General features: G+C 40.4%; 1 protein-coding gene across 2 annotated transcripts in view; it reads right to left on the reverse strand.

Annotated features, from left to right (window-relative positions):
• Window positions 1-2,247: 2,247 nt before the first annotated feature.
• LOC103375896 (contactin-1a-like) overlaps window positions 2,248-15,466 on the reverse strand; it is a 71,505-nt gene continuing 58,286 nt past the window's right edge. For both annotated transcript variants that reach the window (XM_008306191.1, XM_008306190.1), the window contains exons 17-24: window positions 15,035-15,184; window positions 14,347-14,417; window positions 13,012-13,246; window positions 11,918-12,021; window positions 11,131-11,320; window positions 10,881-10,993; window positions 10,631-10,787; window positions 2,248-4,546 (exon numbers count right to left, since the gene is read on the reverse strand). In XM_008306191.1, coding sequence (XP_008304413.1) covers window positions 4,470-4,546; window positions 10,631-10,787; window positions 10,881-10,993; window positions 11,131-11,320; window positions 11,918-12,021; window positions 13,012-13,246; window positions 14,347-14,417; window positions 15,035-15,184 — 1,097 coding nt within the window. In that variant the 3' untranslated portion in view covers window positions 2,248-4,469. The remainder of the gene's footprint in view (window positions 4,547-10,630; window positions 10,788-10,880; window positions 10,994-11,130; window positions 11,321-11,917; window positions 12,022-13,011; window positions 13,247-14,346; window positions 14,418-15,034; window positions 15,185-15,466) is intronic.

Below are 15,466 nucleotides of genomic sequence, written 5' to 3' on the forward strand. Positions count from 1 at the left end.
TCAGACAGCCACCTGGATCAGACCTGCTGCACATGTCCTGACTGATAAACCACTAAGCTGCGGCAGAATAAATCAGTTATCTCTGTCTTTTTGTTCTGTCTGCGAGCTGATTTCACTGAATAACTACCCGGGACCCTGACTGAAACAAAGAGGCGGACCGAGGCTCAAGAAGACTTTCGATCTGATTCATTTGGTCTGACCTAATCCACGAAGAGGAACGATATCAATTTACTTCTCATCTGCTTGATACCTGATAGGAGACAAAACTCCAACATCTGTTTCTCCTTGAAAAAAACAGAGCTGGTCTTATCTGTAATGGAGGCCAGATTGAAACACTATCTGATGTATTTGGCTTTGGTAAAGAATAGGTTTCTCCTGGGGAAAGAGATAATCCACACATAAATTGACAACTTGTAGCTGAGGTGATAATGGAAGGTGCTCATGAATCATAGATGATGCTCTAGTTTCTCTTATTTGACACGTGAAAGCTAAAACATTTCTGCGAGTATTTCACACACAATCAGTGTGAAGTTGCATTTGTGTGAAAGATACTTTAATCCTTTTAAAGGCAGCAGTGACTAAGCTTCCTTTTAGCTGAATTTTTTATTTAAATCCTCTTCAGGAGCGTCAGCAGCACCTGAGACACATCGGCATGTTTTCAAAGTGGAGTCGTGAACATGCTGAAGTGGAATATCCTGCTGTAACCTCTGCTTCAGTGGTGCAGTGACATCAGTATTTCAGACTGGGCTCAGGGAATCCCTTCTCAGATTGCCTCGCTGTGAACTAAAACAGGGACTTTTGAAGAGGTTTCATATTTCCAGCCATTCATCATTTTCTTTTCGCATGCAAGCAGCTACAGCTTTTATTCTGACGCAGTGTGGAGCAGAAATTCTTCTTTGTTTTTAGTGCAGTGACTAATATGAGAAAGATCATGTGTTATGAGTGAAAGCTTGTGCTGAGGCTGCTTTCTGCTGTTTGCAAAGTCAAAAATGATCTTTTAAAGCGAGAAAGCACAAAAAGTCCTCAAAAAACTCAAAAGGAAATATATATTTAAACATATTTAACCTCTTAAGAGCTCTTGTTTGATATGCATTTCGTATTCCCTTTGCTATTTGATCTGATCAAATAGCAAAGAGAATAAAAAATATAAAGAAAAAAGATTGAAAAATATATAACTATACATATTTATATGTGTATTTATATAACTATAATATATAAATATTTTTTAAAAAATAAATATCAAAATCAATAATAATAAATACATAACGATAAAGAACTACTGTGGTAATAAAACCCAAAATGTGACGTCCACACCAGGTCCTAAGAGGTTAAACATCCTAAATTATAGTAACTTTACATGTTAACATTTTACATCCAAAATATGCACTGTAAATAGCTTTAACCCTATTCAGGACTTTTGGGGTCTTTTGGACCCCGGCCCATTTGGTTTAGGTGACAGGTATTGTTTATTTATTTATTTTAATTTGATAGTGCATTCAAGAAAGAGACAGAAAAGTGGGGGAGAAGAATGGGGAAAGGACCAGCAGAAAAGGGCCATGAGCAGGATTCGAACTCATGACCTCCGCTTTGGGGAGTGTAGCCCCATGGGACGGCAGCTCAACCTGGTGAGCTATAACAGCACATTGTTTATGTATCTTTGAAGAATTATTTTTAAATGTAAAAAGAGGGACATTTGGAACCAAAAATACGTCAACTCATCAGAAAATGTATTTAACATAGTCTAAAAGTCTATAATGAATACCAACAAATGTTTTGCACATATTCTTTCTTGAGGTCCAATGGACCCTGAAAGACCTTCTATGTATGGAAACATGAAAGTCCTGTATAGGGTTAAAAATCTGATGTAATGTGACAGTTAAGAAATCTCAGCTGTAGTAAATAAAGTAGCTCTATACTTTCAAAGTTAGGCTGCGGCGACTGAAAAAGGAAACTTCTGGGTCTTCAAGTTATTAAAAAACAACAACAAACTTGTATTGAGTCTTTTTTCATAATGAGTACTTTTACTTATGAACCTTGCAATAATTACACTCTGCTTTAACCTTTTGAAATTGTTGGATGCCAGACTATGTTCTGGCATCTAATAGTTCTCAGGTATAAAATGCTAAAGAATCTTCTTCTGCTGTAAACACAACTCACCAATGTTCAGCCAAAAGTGCTCTCAAAGAGTAAACTCCCAAAGACTCGTGAGAAAAGTTACTGTAAAACAGAGAAAACGGCAGAGCAGTGTAATAGTTAACTACACTTTTATTGTTCCTTGTCCAGCCAATGAGAGGTTTCAGTTTCATCCCTCACATATGCCATTCATGTCCAGCGAAGCACCAAACTCCAGCAGACAGCCAAACATGCTGCCGCTGCCACCAGCGATGCCATCAAATCCCAACCGCCGCATTGAACTTGAATGAGTGAGATTCCTTTAGTCAGATTTTCTCTTTAAAGAAATCCTCCCTCCCCCCAAAGGCTTCACACGGGATGACTGGCGTTATGAAGCTTAGCAGCGAATGCACATATTAGGCTAAGATCTATACTGCCTCTGACATAAAGGGATGTCACTCAGGAATGGAATGTTTTTCATGTGAAGCTGAGAGGTGGAGAGGTCGCTATGATGTCGATTTGCCGCAAAGTAATGCACCACTTTGTCTCCAGTCTCATGCGTGCTGTAATGTAGAGCCACTGCTTCGTCCAAAATGTCAAAGTTCAAGGCGTTCATGCATTTGGCAACTCTTTTTATGATTTGTGGCATGAAGAAAAACTGGGAAAAGCACTTTGTGGTGGACACTGATATTTTTACAATGTAGAAGCATGACCAGCATCAGTCGCACAAGAAATGAATCGGAGGAAGTCAAAACGCAGCATTCATTCCTCCATTTGAGGGAAATAAACTTCTGAACTGACCAACCAGAGGCGGGTGAAGACATAGAAATATAATAATCGAAAAACAATAATGACAACAGTTGATAATGTTTATATATCTCTGATCATATGTTAATAAAAAGACAAAAATGATGCATTTGAAACAACATCATGAGCTTTGGATGGGTTCTTACCACTGACATGGATGGCTTTGCTTACCTTTTGTTTATACTAGATAATGAAAAATGAAATATACTAGATTACTGTTATAGGATCTAGGCAAATTTTCTTATTAGAAAATATGAAGTAGCCACAGATGAGTCAGACATTGCACAATTATTGGAGGGCATGAGTGTCGCTACCGTTCCCTGTAACTGTTAATAGTGACTCTCACACAAAGCCATAAACGAGAGAGATGAAATGAAAAAAAAGTTTACATTAAATAAAATGCCAACATTCTTTACAAAGCACCAGCTGGTACCACTGAGGTCCTAATGATACAGTCAAAACAAAGTGGATTAAGTTTAGGTTTTCTAACATGTTGAAGTTGTCGGTCTCAGTTTCAACGTTGGCCTAAATGTCGTGGCAAAGCCTTGATCAGTTGTACGAACGTAACCAGAGGTCGCAAGCAGTCGAGATAACCACATTGTTACACGTTGTCGTTTGCTGCAGCGTTGCGTTTGAAACGGCATGCAAACTCCCAAATACTTGAAACCATTTCAAACTTTTCTCCCATGTAACAACGTCAACATGCACACTATTTGAAAGTGGTATTAATAGAGCTCATGTTATGGTTTGGAAATAAGCACTGATTGCAGGTTAAACCAATCTTCTTTTCTTCACATAACATCAACAGTATATTAGATAGTAAAACAATATCAATCATTGAATATATTATTTCAGCATGACATAAAACGCTCTTTTCTCTGTGCTTGTTATAAAATAAAGTATGCCAGAGGTTGAGATTTGCTTTGACTGTATCTCTGTAACAGAGGGTGTGCTTAACTGTTTTTAAAAAATGCCACTGAACTGCAAGTAAAGAAAGACATGAAAATTTTTTTTATAAACTCTTACACTTACCTTTCACAGCTACTTGTTTACCTTACGCTATGGAATGCAGTGTAGGATTGATTTTCCAAAACATCACAGATTAAATGAAGCCCACATTTCTGAACATACAGCAGCTTTGTATCAGAAAAGTGGGCTTTGTGATGTAAAAAGACTAGACAGCTAACCGGTGCAAAGTGTAAAGGTTTACACTTTCAGTCGTGACCCATTTTTAAAACAATTTACTGTGAAAGGTAAGTGCAGTCATTTATATAAGGCATATTTAAAAAGTTGACAGAACTCCTTTGACACTCCTCCAAAGAGGCTTTTTGTGGATAAATAAGGAATGTCATTGTCCATTTCCAATTTTTCCATTTCTGTGTCTATTTCCACAAATGTATTCCAGAGGGGAAGAGCTGGAACATGACATCCCGGGTTACAGGGCGGAACCAAAAGATTGTGGAAAGAGTCCCAAAGTCCTTATAGGCGTCAACCATAAGCAACCATAGGAGTCTCATTCACGGAAGGTGAAGACAAAGATGGCGCTACATTCAGAGGTTCAGGCAGAGGAGAGCCGCCAGGAGCAGGGAGAGCACGCCAACAGACTGGGCCGCCACGACACCTCCACCTGAGACAGAGGGAGAAGAAACGACATGTCTCACAGTCAAATGTGCTGCTGATTTGATGGTTAAATCTTGTGTCCTACTGTCACATGGTTCACCAGATTGTGACAAAGGAGGGAGACCACATATACAGTCGTACTCAGATTTAGTCATACGCTTCTATTAAAGAAAAGGCAAACTTCACAATAGTCACTCAAATAACTCAAAACTAAAAAAGTAATCATAAATAAAAAAAATTGCAAAATTATAATTTAGTGAAATAAGACAGTGGTGGTTGAAATTAATAATTAAAAAAAAAAAAACTCTTCCAAACAAATTAGAGCACTTTGCTGATGAGCAGTGGGCCAAAATCTAAATACCTGTCAACAGGTGCAGAAGTCTGACTGAGAGTTACAGAAAACACTTGACTGCAGTGATTGGCTCAAAGGGTTCATGCTTGTGTATATATATATACATATTTCTGTTGAACAACAATTCAAAAGCAATTTCATGATTTTCATTTTTTTTTTAATTATTTATTATTACTTTTGTCAATTTCAACTTATTTCAGTTATAGCTGTTTTTTTTCCTTCTTTAATGGGAGGATATGAATAAATCTGAGAACAACTGTAATTCCTAAATGCATCATGTTTTCATTAAATGCAGGAAATACAAAAAGAGTTTTCTGTGAGCGAGTCAGCAGTGTATGCAATATCTGTATGGGAGGTGTGAAGTGTGAGTGCATGGATGTGAAATATAAATCACTGAAAGAGGAACACTGTGGAACAATGCCAACACGTTGGCAGGCCATGTAAAGAGAGTGAAAGGATCTGATTTATAAACTACAGTCTACACATCACTGACGAGCTGTGTCCCAATTCAGAGGAAGAATCTTTCTAAGGCTTCAATCCAAGACTGACTGCGTCACAGCAGCTTGACAAAGGCTGTCCCAATTTGAAGACACGTTCAGATGCGTCCTAGAAATGCGTCCTTCTTTTCCCTGGCTGCGTACGATCCACCCACTGGATCCTTCTTGCAACAGCCTATCCCAACATTTACTGAGCAGAGGTTGGATTGTTGAGAATCTGCAAACTCCACAAACAGAACTTTGCCAGTTGATTATAAGCACTGGCGCCATCACATTTCCTGCAGTATATGATAACACGAAAAAAAAATCTAATTTTCAAGCTTCATCTTGTCAAGACGACTAAAGTCTCAACTTTTGTCACGACTGTCAGCGTAGGCTCTAAACACTGTTAGATGACAGGAGCAGCACCTTCACACGCATCGCTAGGCAGCAAATAGCAGCAAATAGAAAGTCTGGAGGCCAAACCATCTGATTTATTAACATTCGATTCCTCGTCTGAATCCTTTGAGGGATGAAACCTTGGGACACAGCTAAACACTGCAATACTACAATGTATTGTTGTTGCTGGGGGTTTTTGTAGTAGAAACAGGGAACTCATCAGTAGCTGACAGCTTGGCACAAACTTCTGCACATGACCTCCTCCCACAACCTCACCAACATTTTGTCAAGGAACAATTTTCCATGTTGTAGTCAATCAAACAAAGCACCAATACGACTTCCTTGATCCTTCAGACCATTTACCATTGTGTTCATAAGCTGTTGAAATGTAGCACTATGTAGGCCAAAGCCCACGGCTGTATAAACAGGCCAGATGGTGATGTGGAAGCAGACATTTGTTGTGTTCTTGGGGTTAATGACCCCTCCAGTACCCTTTTTAGTGGATCTAAAACCAAAAATGCTTTTTTTGTTCACATCCACCGAATGACAAATAATAATCGACTTGTAAATGTCAGACTGAGATATTGGTAAGTGATTTCAAAAGCCTCAATCTATACATTATAATATTCATCACATACTCTGTCTTGTTTTAAAAAAGGAGACATCTGGAAACTGTTCCTCAGACTAGTGTACAGCTTACATGTATCAGTGCACCAACTTGATCCATGGGGTCTTTAACACGAGGTAATGGGGAACTACTTGTCACATTTACTTTGCAAAAGTTGGATTTTTCTACTAGCAAAGATGGAGAACTAGAGGAAGATTCAGCAAGCTATCGAGCATGTACTTGACTTTTAAATAAATGATTTTTCTCTTCTTCGGAGACTCAGCAGAACCTTGGACAAATTTGTTTTGCTTTGGAAATATCAATTATTAATTCAGCCAGATTTGTTTCTGAAGGTTACCAAACAAGGATGGATGACTCTTTCTTACTTCTGCTAACTCTGTATGTTTTTCCACAGATAAATGAGCTGACAAAACTTCAACATTTAATGATTCAGAGTTTGTAAAGCAGTGAACACCAGCAAGCAGATAGAACGGAGAGCTCGCAGACTGTAAGGAAACAGGGTTAGAATCGTTGGCTTGAACAGACAGATTTGGTTTTCCTGTTACATGACAAACAGTTTATAGCAGGTTACAATGTAATACGTCATACTTAAAAAGCCAAAAGTAGAACTGCACAATGAGAGAGTATTTCTTCCTGACTCCTAAGTTCCCAGTCTGGTAATGAGAACACTTTTACACCTCGTTCTGATATTTGGCTGAAACCGCTTTTTGCAAAAGAAGAATACACTAACAGTCCAACCCCAGTGGGACCCACTTATGGAGCAACACCTGACCCTGCAGAAAATACCCAAAGACAGCACTTCCAGCACCTCTTCAAACAACTCACTGAAAGCAGCATTAGTTTGCTGCTCACTGATTAATTCCTGCTGGTGCACAGAGAGTGAGGTGCAAGTCGGTTTTTGAATGACATTCTTCCTTCTTGTAAAAGAATCAGCCTTTGCTCTGGCCATGGCCCATGTCGAAGTACAAGCTAGGAACTTCCATTTACAGTCACCTGATTCTTTAAAAACTTAGCAGGTGGCAACTATTCCTTTATGCAAATGACCACACAGAGTTGATACAGCCACTCCCTTTACCAGGACACACTAGCAGTATCAGTGTCCTGAGAAAAGGGCAGCACAGACGCAAGAATGAAACTACTTTGCTCCTGTATCCCGTAGGATTTTCACAGGCATCTTAATAACACCACAGAGACCCAAACTCATCTGAAACATACGCTGCAAGACCTGGATATTTCTTAACTTTAGGTTTAGTCATGTGGAGCAGCTTCTCAGAGAACTCTACAATGCTGCTAACTAGAAAGAGAGCTGCTGGTTTGACATTTTTACCACTAAGAAATGTCCTTTATTTACAGGAACTGTACTTAGAGTACAGGACAGCCTGCTTTCCAGTACCTCACACCATGGCAGTAATTACACACTTGACCCAAATCAGCAGAATGAGGAACATGGTTTTTAAATGCAAACTCAGACATGAAACATTTAGCTTGGTGACCAGCAGCCTTGGCAGTCGTATAATTTGAAGCAGAATCTTCACTGGTATCTTTCTGTGCCAACACATATTAATGTGCCAAAGTAGCTGCTTCAGAGGTTGTTTTGATTCTGTGCTCAGCAATCTGAATGGCAACTTCAGATGGAAGAGAATTTTCAAGTTGCTCTGGCAACATCAGATCCTACAGGTCTTTATGGGTAGTGGCATCTAAAGAAGAAAACCAGCTGGTGAAACGTTTAGGTAAATCCCTTGCAAGCTCATGTGACTGTCAGAGTTCCTTCAGAACCTAAAATGCTGTCAATAGATCTTTGGTAAAACTCAACCTTTCAGCACTGCCACTTTAACAATAGCCCATTTCTGGCTAACAACAGCACTAAGAGCTGAATGAGATTTCTGTGTCTACCTGTTAGCACAGACTGCAGCATCCCTGCACAGTAAGTGTCAGCATTGGCAAGACGATCAGAAAGAAAAAAAAAAGTGTCCCTGCCTCATCGAAAACACTGTTCAACAGCTACATCAAACATTTTCAGTCCTCGTGAAATAAATGCTGTAGAGTCTTCTGAACTCCCAGTGGTAGCGTTACCACGACTACCACCGGGTAAGTGACAGCTTACAGGATCTCATTAGGTCTAACCAGCACTGTTGCAACTTTAATTCTTCTTTTTCCAAACACTGCTTTATCCTTTTCTGTGCTCAGTTTATCTCTCGTTTTTTTGCAAGAACACACTGCTGTTTTTGCTGATCGAAGGTCAAAGCTACTATTGGAGAATCTACAAACTCCCCAGTACTTTTACATAGCAGGCAAAACCCTCATTCATCAGTATCCATAAGATGTTCTTCAGATGATGATTGAATAGAACTAGCAAAGGTAGACAGGTGTAAAAATCAAAGCCTTCCTATACACGACCTTTCCTGAAAACCCATTCATAGTCTTCATACAGTAACTTGTTGTGGGCACTCATGCACTACAAAACCCCTGGAGCGAGACAGGCGACTGTAAAATTGCAAAAGTGACCCCCTTGAGTCTATGGATGTGCTCCCGAGGTCACTTCTCCAACCGTTTACACTGCAGCACTGAAAAGAATTCACAAATGAATCCCAAAGGGTAAACATTCACACCACAATCAATGCCGTTTCCATGGCACTAAATTTCAAAAACTGTCTCCAGTCTCGCAAAACAGCAATAAAGCTAAAAAACAACACACAAACCAGTCAATCTAAACTGACGTATACCATTACACAACTGACCGCAATCACTAACAACAGTCGAATCTCCTTCCAAACCTACTGTTTTAAAATGACCAACTCAAGGACGCAAAGATAAACTTGAGACTTATCCACGAAATTCCTGGAGACAAGCCGTAAACCTTTATTACAAAAATGTGAAGTAGTGACACAAAAAGTACAAGAACAAGCCTGTTGTCAGAAAAATCTTAATACATCTCTAAGTCAGCATTAGAGAACTTCCCAGCTATGCTTTGTGATGATGAGCCCCATTTGTCACCACACAGCTCAAGGCAGGACAAAGGAGGGGCGACCACATGAGTTGTAACTAAAAACAAATTCATTAAATTACAGGTGAAATTAACCTTAGTCACAAGCACAACAAAGGTGGAAGCCAGCAGAAGGAAAGGGACTGACTGACTGACTGCCACCACATTATCCAGCAGAGCCAGACCAGATGAGCCGAATCTCCATGAAGGCCTGACTCTGTCCACCACACACCGGCAGAGACCGGCCTGTCCAAAGGGTCATCACCCTCTCCCCTCATAAAAAAGTGATCTGGAAAAACGGAACTGCAAAAGCGATGTTAATTTACAGTTAAAATGGGCTTTCCACACTGAGCCACCTAGTCTTAAGTTTTTAGTTGCTTTAAGACTAAGATAAAGAAAAGATTGAAATACAATACAACAAAGTTCCCCGCTCCACCAATCCTAATCCGTTAAACCAAAGACCATATTTAGTGTGTGAAGTGTGATATACCCCATCGGTGCCAAGATCACCTTAATTGCTCCTCTATTTGTCAATGCCCTGCATTTAAAATCCCTCACGGCTTAAATTCCCTGGTCTGTGAAATCAAGCTGTCAGGTGGGGTCTGGACTGAATGATAAGGGATAAGGAAAACCACAGGAGGGGTTTCCTCTTCACATCAAGATCAATTACAGAGGCTTATGGCCTCCTCTATCCAGTCAGCCTGCCTGTCAGTCCATCACCTAGCGAGAGGATCCAGTCGGTGGGCTATCAAGGCTTTAGTCACGGACCATCTTAGCTCTGCAATCTGAGGTATGAAACCTAAAGTGACAGCTCTACTCAGGCCTCATGGGAACCCTCTGGCTAAATGATAACCTACTGCCAACTTTGAACCTGGTATAATCCCACTAGCAAATGGCAGGTCAGGAATGAACAGTCGCAGTGTGTCATCTTAGAAGTATGGATTTAAAATGCCATTAGATGACTGAAGTCGTTATTTTTATTCCACAGATGTGAAACTAAACCTGGGTGAAAATGGCATAATATATTTCATGGGAGATTACTCTCACGCAGTAAATTGAATTTCATCTAACAGATAACTTCATTGAAAAGAAGAGCAGGGTCATTCTTCTGAATTGGCACCTTTTTAAAAAGGCTCTTCTGCTACCTACTCAGCACCTTGTATACACTCTATCAGAACAAGGATACACATTTAGAACAAAGAAGAAAAAAAATAAACATTAGATCAAACTCAGGCATCCAAATCTTAACCTACCTGTGAGGTGGATTTGTGCCATAGCCCCATCTCCTCCCTCTGTGTGTGCTCGAACCTCCACCACATAGTTCCCATCTGCAGGCAGGGGAAGGTCTATGTACCGCCTGCTGGTGGTGTACAGAGTGCCTGTGGAGTGGCCCTGCTGCCTGTACAGCACCTATATATATGTACACGAAGAGCATAGTAGTATACAAAAAGAAATGCTTAGCTTCTCTTCAGAAATATATTGAAAATGTTGAAATGTACTCACCCGGTACCCATCTATTGTTGACTCATTAGCCAGCGGTTCCACATGTTCCCAGGCAATATTTACTGACTGGCCCTTTAACTTTTTACTTATTATTCTGGGAGCTCGACTCGGCGCTAGTGACAAATGGAAAAAAAAACAAAAAAACATTATTAAACAACTGTAATGTTTAGGACACACTGCTCTGGGATGTATATTGCTTTCCATGCAGATTCCTGCTGATCATGTTTAAATGCTTTGCAGCACAACATACGCGGTTTCTTGGTGTGAATCTGGAGGTGTTTGCTGGCCGGCCCGTATCCTGCAGTGTTGTAGCCTCGAACCTCAATAAAGTAGTGCGAGTCGGGCTTCAAACCCTCCAGTTTGGTGTGGTTCTCTGTGCCGGACACCACAACCCTCTGAGCCCCTCCTTCACTGTCTTCGTGATTTCTCCAGTACTTCACCTGGGGGCCCACAGAAACACAGGTGAGACTGCAACGATCCACTTTGCCATTGAAGCACTTTGCAGAAGCAATACATAGCATAAAGAAAGGGGAAAAAAAGTTGCTGCACTTATTCACTTTCTGGCGCTAAGATATGATACTACCCTCATATCTGTCAATTAAATATAAGGTTTACAGCCAGTCGCCAATTTAGTTTAGCACACTGGAAACAGCTTTCACGGTACTATAGCCTCAAATTTAAAGGACAGACATGGGAGGCATTATCAGTTCACATCTAACTCTTCATTGGAAAGTAAATAAGCATGTTTCCCTAAATGGAGAAATCATGCATAAAGGAAGGTACAAGACTAGTTTATAGAAACCAGCTGTTCTGTCAATCATTTAGTCTGCTTTCACAGAAGACAGCTGGTGAAATAAATACAGATACATTTGAGGGATTTTATGTACTTTTAGCAGCTCTATTGTTGTTTTAGGAAGAATAGCTTCAACCAAATCACACAAAAAGACATTTCTAAATATCATCTAAGTCATAGCACATTCCACAAACATAGTAGGAAAATATTTTACCATAATGCCTCAGTGAAATTTTCTACTGACCTGATATCCATCTATATTAGTCTGTGCGAGGGGCATCCACAATACGGTGGCTACTGTGGCAGACAGAGCTCTGCCGTCAATGATTGTAGGAGCTTCAGATGGAGCTATGAAGAAACCCAGATGACAGTGTGGTAAATAGTTAATTTTTCATATTGCACCCACAAAACTCTAACATTGCACATTTTATATGCATGAATATGTTTAGCTTGACATGCACCAATAGATCCTTTACGCTGATACTGTTTCCTTGTTTGTGTTTGTGGCTTTTGTAATGCATTTTTTTCTGTCAGTGACACTTCAGCAAGTGATAGATATTTCCTCTTGGTTTACATTCCTGTACTGGATTATCAGACTGTGTACCATGAGTTATGGGAGAGCTGTAATCTGTATATAGACAATTATTACCAGGAAACTGTTCTTGAACGTTTACATGTCACTCTGGCACAGGGCCTTGAACCAGCAACCCATCAAATACTTTAACTATGTAGAGCACAGAGGCAAACGCACAGTAACAATATTGCACAACCAGCACACAATTACAAATGGTTTGCCTAGAGAAAGGGTGCTTTGCATGCATAACTATAAAATCATAGACCCTCAAAATGCAAGCGTTCCCTAAGTGGGTTACCATGGCAGCGGGGCATCTCTGTAACCCATCATGTCTGGCTTGCCAGTGGTTATCTCAACTGTCTGTCAGTGGAAGTTAATAACTAGGCTAAATGCTTCGCATCCTTGGGCGAATTATCAGCTTTCTGGTTCATGCTACACAGATCATTATAATCCCCCCGCAAGGAAAGAGAGAGTGAGAGAGAGGGAAAGATGGGTTCACTTTCAGGGGGAATTAAAATTCCTCATAACTATACATGAGAACTAATATTAAATGGGTCGTACTCCACAGAAAACCACGGCGGTGATAAGTGGCTGACACTGACAGATTGAAATGGCAGAGTGTTGGCATACTGAAAGATTCCTCATTCACTGAAAGCGACTAAATGGGACCTGGTTGGTCTGTGATGTTGCTTCGAGATCAGTTTAGCACATTTTCTACATTATAGTTGAGAGTGTTGAGACTCGTGAATCTCTTCAGTACTCACCGTCCTGTGCAGAATAAATGACGGCTGTTAGGCTGTAGGGTCCTTCTCCGATGCTGTTGAATGCTTTAACTTTGACTTGAAACTCTGTCAAAGGTGGAATGTCGGAGTCTTTGTGAACGTAGCGGTTCGCCTGGGGATCAGCTACTGCCACCCTTTTCCACTGGTTTTCATTTTGGGGTTTGAAGGCCACGATGTAGCCAAAATTCGGCCCATAGTAGTACTGAGGCTGCACGGGCTGATGACATAAAGCAAAAAAAAAAAAAAATACTGTAATGTGGCAAAGGCTTTAATAAACACACACACACTGATCTTCTTTATACAAGGGTATCACAGCTTGACTCAAAAAGGGCCAATTTTCACTAATCACATGTTGTTTACAAACTGTTCAATAAGGTAAGTGTATTCTGAGAGAGACATTGTGACACTTTCATGGTTCATTCTTGTCTATCTGTCCTCACACCTCATTTCCTGCGTTGGCACCATATTGTCATCATCACACCATATGCCCAGAAAAGCGAAACATGTCGCCTCATCCTCCAGCTGCTCTACAATTGAATGGTCACGCTGCAGTCAAGCAAAACGTAATTTAACCATAGCTAATTTATCAACTGCTGCAGCAGAGAAATCGAGTACATCATCAGTTAAGTCATTGATTTTTGTGGATAGTGATTGTTGAGGTGTTGCGTTCGGTGCATGCACAAGGTATGAGATTATCCAGTTCTTATCAATGGGCTCCTTTATATTGTATGATCTGTAGCGTGTCCCATTCTTAAGGCTTGTTCTCTTTATTCAACCTAATCCGTTGATGCTACTTTCTGTCTTCCAAAGTGATTGGAAACTAATCACTGGCTTCCCTAAACCCACTGAACCTCAAAACCTTCCCCTGGGTTTGACAGGCATGTTGGATTTAAAACCGGAGGATTTTTTTAAAAACTTGCTGACAGTTCTTGAACTTCTCATCTGTGACTTGCTGGGATTTAGAGGGTTAAATAGCAAGAGAAACTTAGAAACGTGTTTATTTAAAACTTGTATTCTGTGTTATAGTCTTTTTGTGCACTATTCTGGATTCATATAATTAGTGACATTTTCATGGACCAGTTTTAAAATATGCAAAAAACTGCTGTGATAAGGTTTTGCTGAAACACTGATATTTGCAAGTTGAAATGCAAGACCAATATGGCTATGCGCTCTCTTTTTTTGTTTTTTTCTTCATGTATGCAATGAACTCACTGAAATGATTTCAAACAGAACTACAAGCTGAACAACTTTCTGTAGGCTTTTACATGCACTTGTGACCTTTCTCCTCACTTGGCCCGGTGGAAAGTCCCGACCTACCGTCCACGAGATGGTCAGTTCTCTGCTCGCCCCTCCACCCCCGCCGACATCCGAGGGCGCCACCACAGGAGCTACAATGAGACAGCAACAGCAAAACTCTGAGCCCACATGCTACGAATCCACACAAACAAAGCCAACCCACACAGGCTGTAACCTAGCCCTGGCAACGTTACCGAAACATCCTTCCTCTGCAAATACAGTATCGATGTCTTCTCCTGCGCCAAACGCAACACCTTAATGTCCATGTGGGAACTTTGCCACTTGGGGAGACAGAGAGGGACAAGTCCTCTTGTTTTGCCTTGAGTCCAGTAGCTCACTTTAACGTTGATGATTATTTTTTTTAAGAGAAGTTACTGTAGGTCTGTGATTTCCATTTTATAATTGAATTTCAGTATACAGTTTCACCAAAGTGCTCATTTGTAGTGGTTTGTGTGGTGAGTTTGGCAGCGTGGCCCAGCTCTAAGAAGTGCAGCATTATGGGATTTCTGCTGACTCATTTCTACAGCGATACTTAACATAAGTAAACAGTGCAGTAATAGAACGGTGATGAATAAATATCAGAATGGAAAGCTGGACTGTAGTACCGTGTTCCTTTTCCTTTACTTCATGACCTTTCAAGGCGCTCAGACTGTTTATTCTACAAATCTTATGGACAGTATGTTGGCCCAAAGCCAGGACACAAACTTACCAGATTCCAGGGTTTTGTCTTTAAGTGACGGGCTGCTTGGATCTCCTGTCCCCAGAGTGTTGGTAGCAATGACCCTGAACTCATATTCTGTCCAGGGGAACAAATCCACCACTGTGGCTGTCTCTGTATTCCCCTCTACATCAGCAGGAGCTAAAGACAAGTGCACATTTCAGCGCTGTAGCACAGTATGTTGAAACATTAAACATCACAGGTTGTGTTGTCCCACAATTTAACAAAATGATCCTTAAAACAACCATGAAGTTCTATTTTTGGAACCCATTGCTATATTTTAGGTCACTGAGGCATGGCTAAATGATATTTTAGTCATCTTTAAGAGACATTAATCACAATGTAGGCCTACAGCATCTCTGTGTGGCATGACCAAAATTAGTACAACACAAGACTCAGCTCTGCATTAAGGTAGCAGTGTTT

This window comes from Stegastes partitus, unplaced genomic scaffold (assembly GCF_000690725.1).
Source record: "Stegastes partitus isolate 25-593 unplaced genomic scaffold, Stegastes_partitus-1.0.2 Scaffold3628, whole genome shotgun sequence".
NCBI classification, from domain to species: Eukaryota; Metazoa; Chordata; class Actinopteri; family Pomacentridae; genus Stegastes; species Stegastes partitus.